Source organism: Fopius arisanus, unplaced genomic scaffold, assembly GCF_000806365.1.
Source record: "Fopius arisanus strain USDA-PBARC FA_bdor unplaced genomic scaffold, ASM80636v1 scaffold00079, whole genome shotgun sequence".
NCBI classification, from domain to species: Eukaryota; Metazoa; Arthropoda; class Insecta; order Hymenoptera; family Braconidae; genus Fopius; species Fopius arisanus.
The window spans coordinates 345658-355162 of NW_011887818.1; the positions used below are offsets into that span (position 1 = coordinate 345658).

Sequence of the window (9505 nt, forward strand, 5' to 3'; positions counted from 1 at the left end):
GAATACCAAGAGATTTAACTTTCAAATGACACTACATTTATTAGATTGTTTCCATCTGATTTCTGGAAGTTTACAAATAATAATTCCACATGCTATAATGCTCGGCGATTTTTCGTTTCGTCTAGTATTCAATTTCTTATTGGGTAGCTGAATTACTATAATACATATAATTATAGCTTACCTTGTCTGTCATCTGGGCGTCGCAGTTATAAGTAATAAACGTGAACTTTATAATGAATTGCACGAGATAGAGTATTTATTTTAAAGCTGAGGGAGAAAAAATTTGTGGAAAGATATTCCCAATAACCCAGACGTCTGCTTTAACATTGTCCGAGTATTTTATAAAATGTCATGGTGGTAATAGAAACAATTCGGTGAGGTATATTGAAATAATTACATCACATGATTACAATGCTTTCCTTATTCCGGGAAGCTGTGCAAGTATATTAATATATTCATGATTCAAGTTTTTTTTCCGTGAAAATTTTTTTGTCATTAGCTAGTTTTATGAAAGGATTTATATAGATTTATTGGAAGACAGTAAATATATTTGGAAAAAAAAGTTTTTTTCCCTGTGGTTTCACGTGCATTTCGGATAAATCTTGAATGAATCAATAGTATAATTTAAAAGGTACCCAATCTAGGTCTATTTGGAAATCAATTGTTAATTTATGAAGAACAATTATTATTTCGAAAGAAAATAGATATTATCTACTTGTTTAGGAAAGGTTTTTTTTTATTTATAAATATATGTTATGTTATTATTCGCAAAATAACATCAGAAACAATGAAGTTAGTCCGTAGAAAGTGGCTGTGATTATAACTACATGATTGTTATTGAAGACTGATATATCGGATATTTAACCTTTGGTATAAATCCGCTGCATGAAAAGGTCAAATATTTTCTGGTAACCACAGTATACAATGTGGTTGGAGCTGTATATATGTCAGAGGGAGAGGGAATTGCTACGGTTTCATTCGGAAGCTCACTATCAATATAATTGGTAAAAATAAAAGGAAAAGAAAAATAAACAGACGGCTGCAGGCATGCGCCTGCGGACTTTTTCTTTACGAGGTGCATCGTTTTTTGCCATCAATATATTAATGGTAGGCTTCCGACTGTTCTCGATTCTCAGTTATTGATTCGTGGTTTCTTCTCAGTACCTGCTTGTTCGAAATCTATGTTCTTTCATTTGGCTTTTAAAATTATTCACTAAAGTATTTCGCTAAAATCTGACCTGCTTGATCTTTCTTCAAAAAGTGATTAGTTATTATGAGAAAATTAAATAATTCAGAAGCCATTATGTGATATATTCACATAAGAAGAACATATCAAATATATATGTGTCGTGTATATTATCTATATATTTTTCCATTGGGGTGAGGTATATGTTGATTAATTAACTTGGAAAATACCATGAGATGAACATTTTTAAGAAAAGTAGTTACAATGAGATGCTGATTAGGTGTAGCATAACGCCAATTGAGAATATTTTACCAAAAATTGCCGTGAAAATTACCCAAAGCTTACGAGAAATTATAACTTTTGATTCGACGAATTGCCACAACGCTATATGATTACAAAATGTTATACCAATAGCTGTAAAAAAGTTCTCTACGTATGTATAATGACGTGACGAGAGAAATTCGTGCATTAGCCAACAAACTTGTCAATGTTGACGTTGGCATTTTTCCTAGCTTTGTACCCCTTCCTCTCCCTCGGTAGCACTTTTTTCCCTTTACGAATCATCTCTCTATTAATTAAATTCTTCCAACAAAGGGGATTAAAAATTCTAGGATGTTTGTTAGTCGCGTATCAAAAAAAAACTAAACAATTTTCAGTTTCAGCAATATAATAAATACATGTTTTGTATGAACTTCTTATATATTCTTCACAAATTGGAAAAATATATAGAATTGGCACACAGATATTATCGATATATTTTATGGCGATAGCGGGTATGTGATATATTACGTGGAGATATATATATTCTATTGGGAATGGGTAATATGTTAAATGAAAATCATTTTAGTTTAGTTGAAAGTTTCCCTTATTAGAGATTATTCCTAAGAAGACACATTCACACACTTCGAGCTTCGAAACTGGATTAACAAAAGAAACGAAGATCGTAGACACTTTGGATATAGACCCAAGGTGCCATCATTTTACAGATGCTTAGATTGAAAATCAAACATCTAAACGTTTGTCCACACACTTTTCAGAATTCAAAGTCAGAAAAATGTTCTCTCAAGTAGCAACAACAACAGCGAAAGCACTCTGCAATCCAACATTAATTTTTGTACTTATGGAATGGAAACCCCAACATATTCAATAAAAATCATTTATATTTCCTGTCATTCTGGGTCGGAATGTGTTTAAAGAAAATTTTACAATCCTGTCAAGTAATTTTTTTTAGAACGTTGCGCAGTTTTCATCAGAATTTATTGTGAAAAATGACGATACCGTCCCTAAAAGATTCTTAATGGCTTCTGTAATCGGTGAGCGTATTGATAGTTCCGTCATTTTCATTGAATATTCCTCTCCCGGTGGGTGTGCGCATTTATTTTGCGCATAATATAAGTAAAGGCATTACGTCCGAGGTTGCCGTCGATGACAGCAAAACTGCCGCCAAGCTCTCAGCCAAGGCGCTCTTTTAAAGTGCTGACTCCTAAGTACTCCGCATCATATTGAAGCGGGGGCGTATGAAAAATAAGCGCTCTGTGTCTTCGTCCACTCCTATGCAGAGTCGGCAATCCGAGGAATCTTCATGTTTAAATTTATGACAATACGCTTGAATGCACAGGTATCCAGAAAGCATCTGTGTCAAGTAGTAATTGACCTCCTGATGGTTGCAATTCAACCAGATACCTATCTATGAGAGCAGACGGTGAGTCCATCTCTTATCGAGCGAGATATCCCACTTCAGTTGCCATCGCTGCAAATTAGGGGTGTACGAATATACGGGCTTTTGAATAAGAGAACAACCGAAGAGGATAGACAGCCGTTCAGTATGATAATTCAACAGACAAATGAAAAAGAAAACAAAATGATGTGAAAAATACAAAAATAATGGACCATAGTAAAACTCGACATTGCTGCCAAGGAAAAGAACGACCAAGACGTTTTACGAAACATTTGCAGCATTTGCACAGAGAACGAAAAAAAAATGAATGAGAAACTAACTGGTTACTAAATTTTAAAGTCAATTGAATTGTAAATTCAATAAGTTGATATGAGAGGGACCGATGTGATTAAATCTTAAGGAATCGTTCTCAATAGCTCATTTGATATCTGTGATATCGTCCTAATAAATTAAATTTTATTATTCAATTGAATTCGGTACCACGAGACTTCACTGACGCCTACTGCAAACGTACTTCTACTGCGCTAAGCGTCCTCGATTTCCTCTGCCATAAGGAGAAAAAAAATTACAAGAAATCCTATTATTTTCTTAAAAATTACGGACCTAACCTGAATTTTGACGTTACTGTAGTATAATTTATCAGCAACGTCAAGGAAAAAGTACGTCGAAATTAAATAAAAATTCAGGGTAGTTCCGTAATTTTCTACGAAACGACACTTCCCCCCAAGTTCACAGAATTGGGGCGTCATTTTTCCTGAATATTTTTCTCCGTGCAGTAAAGAAATTTCAATTCTTCGACTCTTATAAATAGGATAAGTAGCAGGATATGCTCGAACTTACAGAACACTTCAGTCGGTAGAGTGAAGTAACATTGCACCATGATCCTTGTAATTCGTGTGAATCAGCTCAGGCAGCGTGAAGACCAACTTAACCAGGGACGATCGTAACCCTCGTCTTCACTCGGCTTAGGATCTTCTAATTTGGAAGCCGCAACAGGGATATTCTAGCTTTCGAGGTCTTGATACTTTCGTGTTCTGCATGATGGTCGATGGACGATCATTACACTCGCCAATACGAATGAATGCAGCGTGAGTGTCTCGACCTATTGCCCATGTGTACTCAACACGCTCTGCGCACAGATAGAACGATTGAGTCGCACCAAATGATGAGTTGTGATGATTAACCAACGGTAGCGGTGAATTTAATCAAATAAATGCTCCTTAATAATTACTAAGTTATTCACTTGAAAAGTGAAATTGAATAACTTTTTCCGACTTCTTGACAAATTGAATTATCTTTGAGTAGAGGTGTTGCTGTGTTTTCCTAAGATGTTTTCTGCCGCGTACACTCCCTCCAGTAAGTGTACTTTTTGAGATAATTCCCCGTATGATAAATCAGAATTCTGTCGGTGAAATAATTATTTATCATTCTTCACAAGGAATGTTGCTTAAGCAGTATTTCATGTGCTTGTTCTTCCTGAAATCACTTCCGTAGCAGCATTGACGACAAGTTTGATGGCTTTAAGAATGGCCGTTATATTAGCTTTAGTTAACAGAGAACAGTGACTCAATTGCTGGTGCTATCCTCCTGTGGATAATGCATTGAAGAATCTTGTCAGCTGTATCAGCAAGCAAAGAGATGAGGGTTCACCCGGTGAATTGGACGTTATCTCCGTATAGGGGATAACTTTCCTCTGTGAAGCATAGGACTGTTCGTCGATTAATTTTTCACCAAGCTGGGGCAATGCTGGCTGCCTACGTTGCTGTAGTGCTAGCATTTGACATCTCCAATTTTTGACCACTCACAATGACTTCAGAGAAACTAAAACTCGACAGACAGAGATGAAGTATGATCACAATAAAACATCAAAACAGATATTTCAAGTCCTAATGATAACATTCAAGTACCAAACATTGATTGTTTTTCTATAACAAACGAGAAATCACCTTCCTCGCAACAAAAAACAATGAACTAACACGGCAGCTAAAATAAAAGCTACTACCCACGTGTTTTTCTACCTCGTCCTCTGCTCAGCTGATAATTCTAAACATGAATAGGGATTTTTTATTTTTGTTACGTCCTTCGAAAAATACTATTTCAAGGAAATAAACGATGAACCTTCATGCTTAATGCTATTTAATATAGTCGGATAATAATTTCGATTCCAAAAAATAATGAGCAGTCTAAAGATCAGAGGACTCGGGTACATTTAGTTCTTATAACTTTCGATTATAATTCATAACGAAAATCAAATTCATCATCAGTCGTTGTCAATTAAATTCCTGATTAGTCATAATAACTTAAATGAAAATAAAATGAGTGATTAATTTTAATATGCGGCTTCAACAAATCATTTGATCCCATTTAATGCACATCACCATGAAAATTAATTTGAAATTTCATTCATTTCAAAGGAAAGCATTCCCACTTGCTTTTTCCGACTTGCATTTCAGTGGAATTGAAAAGATTGCAAAACTCTTTGATCTGCCAATTACGATGTACAAACGACCACCCTTCAGTATCGGTAATCTGATTTTTCATTAATGGCCGGAAAAAACATGCAAAATGCCCTGCCTCCTGCGTTATCATAAACTTCTCACGATTAGTGCTTATTTTCTAACTTTTTCTTACTCTACCCTATAATTACAATGGCATAATCTCGCTAATTTTCGAAACGCCTAGGAATAATTCCTCATTAGTCAGCTCGAACCGCTAAATTCAAATTCGGCACACGGAGTGCGCAGTACATCTCGTACATTATAAAACTCGCCTACCGTCGCACTCCAAAAAATGGTCTAATTTTTAAAGAACTAATTACATCTAACTGACCAATAATTATCTAATAATCTCCAGCTACAGTATAAGAATTCGTATAAACTTTGTTAACGATTTAAATATAAAGATGCTTTTACCAAGTTATTAGGGATAGAGTCAGAAAATGATGTATTTCAAACAAGTTCAGAATATTGAGTCGTTCGATATCAAAGCGGATATTAAGAGGGTCAAGTGAGAGAGCCCACTCTTTTAAAAGTTTTATAAATGTCACAGATTTTCCAGAGATGAGCGCCACCCGGCTTATGTATCATTAATTCCATCTCTCCAAGCAGAATTTTCACTTGCTGTTAATATCAGATAGTACTGCTGTACTGTGTTATAACATCCACCATATGGTTCAACTCATTGTTAACGAAGCTAGTTGTCGATTTCTCAAATTCTATAGTCATTATATAGATTATTTCCATGACAGAATAGATTTTCCATTGTTACAAAGAGGCATAATGGATAAGCGTACAGAGTTAGTCGGTATCAAATAATTTTTGCAGGCGAGATCCAAACTTGAATTCTTTGAAAATAGACCAGTTACCCAATGTACTATTTTTCTTATTTCGTATACTTTTTCGGGCTTTTAGGATTTGTTCCCTTCCCAACCCCAACCCCCTTACCGCATGTGCCGAAAGGGAGGGAAAAAACTCATTGGAGGAAAAACCCTGACCTGGTGCAATCGTCCTATTGCCCTTTTGACGGGACTACCACTCGGCAGTGAAACTATGAGATTAGAGTGCTATAAATTTTGACGGCCAGAGCCCAGGATCAAACCCGGATCATTGGCATACGAGTCTAGCACTTCAACCGCACGACCACTACCGTTGGTCTACGATTAATAATATTTCTCAACCAGAAAAAAATGCAGATTATCAACGAATAAAAAATCAAAGCCAGTGGCACTGCCTTAATTATAAAAACTGATTGTGATCAGAATAATATGCCAATTAAAATTTGTGGTGCTTGATGGTATGACCAATGTGGTTTTTACCTACCCACCCCAGTACCGACGCGGTACTCCAGTCTAATTCCCTATCCGCACTTGTTTCTAAGCTAACTTATACTTAACTCCACATGCACTAGACTCATTTTCCGGCGATCAACAAAACTTTCATCACCCGGTCTCGAACCTGCGTTACTAGAACGCCTTGGTCATAGGGCCAGCACACTGACGACTACCCCAAAGACGTCGGTCGTAACATCTTAATTATTAATACCCAATCTATAGTTACTAATGAAAACAATTTGAATAAAATAATGGAGCCGTCTATCGATGGTTGAAGTCTCATTTATTTAAATTGATAAAGCAACAGAAGCCCGGAATATTCCAAACATCGAAATGTTATTTTACCAATGTAATCTTGGTGAATTGATTTTAAAATGCGTACCTAATGAAATTTCCAGTGGTGATGACAAAATCCCTGCAATAATATCCAGAGACTTGCTTGAAAAAATTATACTTGATTTAATAAAAATATTTAACAATACAGTAAGTAACTTTCATTTTCCAAATTAGTGCAAAGCTACTATCGTTGTGTCTATCCATAAAAAGGATAAACCATTGCCATGACCAGTCTGTGTTCATTCAATTAGTATAACATCAACAATTACTAAAATTCCTGAAGTAATAATTACTAATTCTATATTCGTTATATCTTATGAAAAACTAAATAACATCATACTTGATAGGTAATTCCGCAATAATCACTCAACGTTACACGTAGTAAACAAATTATTGTCAAATACTAATGAAAATAACTATTAAGAAGAAAATGGTTGGAACAATTCGTCTCAATTTGAAAAAGCATTCGACTCAGTCTGGTTAAATGGTTTAGTATTCATAATTTTTAAAAACAATTGTCCAATTCTCTCAATACCAACAATTGGGAATATGATTCAAGATAAAAAATTTAAAATGATTAAACTTAATAAAAATTTGAGTGCAATATTTATCATTACAGAAGGATTACACCAAGGGACAACTAACATTCCCTATCTGTTCTCCATTTTCAACTCACACCTGACCGAGTTAAACACCAATAACAATACTCATTTTTTAGCGTACGCAGTTGATCGAATTATCTAGGTGGTGACTTATAATGCTTTCCTCAACCGATATCACTTTCTGATGATATTTAGTGTCTAGACTCGCGTTCGACGGCTTCTGAAAGGTTCAAAATGCCAATGCCCCAAGTCGGACTCGAACCCACAAATTTTCGGGGTTCTGCCGTCCGACCGAGCGATTTAACCACTTCGGCCAACTTCGTCGGTTATCTTTGATTCCACTCTTCAATCTAAAAAAGTACAGAAGCGCCATGTTATATTACTTTTTTTTAAAGACTAGTTTTCAAGTAAGTAAATGATGAATATACTGAAGGGTCATCAAGAAAAACTATATTTTGCAAAACAGATTGAAAGGGCATACACTAAGAGAAAAACAATTTTTGCCAGTTTTCCAAAAAAAAGCAATGTATTTTCATAAAAATCCTCTTTCTCTAGGTGTTCATAATGATAATCATATTACTCTAGAGGAAGGCTATCTTGGTTATGACCTCAAATAAACTCAATCAATAATTCGCAATATTAAAGAATTTCCTCAAGAACATATCCCACATAATCACCGTCTCAAACAATCTGATGATTATCGTCGAAATCTAATTGAGATCACAAGGAAATAACTGAATTGAAGGAATAGTATTTTGAAAAAATACGTACTACTGTCAAGTTACTGAATCCTTAGTAAAAATATTTTTTTAGTTTGGTACTTGTTGAAGAGGAATACTTCTGCGTCCGTTGACGTTTAGAAGGACTTTTCACGCGGTGATAAATTTCATGAGGGTGTACACGTATTTGTAGCTTAGGAGGTAATTTGTCGGCAATTAATCGATATTGCTGTTAACCAAGTACGGTTTCATGGTGTTGTCATGGATCTCAAATTCTGTAGTGGCTATTACCGCCACAAAGGTGGCAGGAGTAGAGGGATTAACTTGAGTATTTCGATGAGACTCTTTGAAGCTGTTTAATTTGCTTGTATTTTGTGAGTGGCTGAGAGTGTTAATGAGCTTGGTTTTGTTTGCCTTCGGTTTTCAACCAAAATCTTTGGCTCCTCCGGATAATTATATCCTTGTTATTGTTACGGGCTAAGTTTCCAAGTCTTACCAACTCAATTCGAGTGGTGATACCTGTTTTGATATAAAATAGATTAAAGAGTGGCTTATGATTCACAAGTTCTTAATACGTGATCGGACGCACGTTACAGCGTGCTATAATTATAAAAATTATAGTTGAAAGTTTCAAAATTAGATGAGTTTTCAATTGAAAAACAGCCTTGCAATACTTGACTAGTCTGCGAGTTCAACCTGCTAGTCGTTTTCAGAATAGGAACGTTTTGAGATTTATAGCTCTGTATATTCTGTTCATTATAACATGGAGATAATGATTTTATATCTTTCGAATGATTTCAGGCGGTTTCAGAAAGGTTGGAATTAGCCCCGGCAGGTGGGAGATCTGAACCTCAGGTATTATAGAATATTTCACAATTTATATGAAGTGTTCGTGTCTCAGATCGATGATGGGCTAATGCTCTAATTATAGGTTGCAACTCTGTGTGAAGCTAGTGAAGTTTACATGGCACAGCATATGGGAGAACAGGGGCGATGGGTCTCATCGACCGACCAGAAAAGTTGTATGTCAGACAAACTTCAAATTCTCGAGTACTGCAAGAAGGTGAGTGTCATTACAGAATTGAGATACTATATATAAGTTTCTTTTACGTTTTCATCAATTGGTCGTGTTCGATTCCTGCAGGAATAGTCTAT

At 35.5% G+C, this 9505-nt stretch overlaps 1 protein-coding gene across 2 annotated transcripts in view; it reads left to right on the top strand.

The window, feature by feature from the left end:
* Positions 1 to 9505, top strand: part of Appl (amyloid-beta-like protein) — a 38354-nt gene that overhangs the window by 2828 nt on the left and 26021 nt on the right. For both annotated transcript variants that reach the window (XM_011310901.1, XM_011310900.1), the window contains exons 2-3: positions 9152 to 9205; positions 9282 to 9413. In XM_011310901.1, coding sequence (XP_011309203.1) covers positions 9152 to 9205; positions 9282 to 9413 — 186 coding nt within the window. The remainder of the gene's footprint in view (positions 1 to 9151; positions 9206 to 9281; positions 9414 to 9505) is intronic.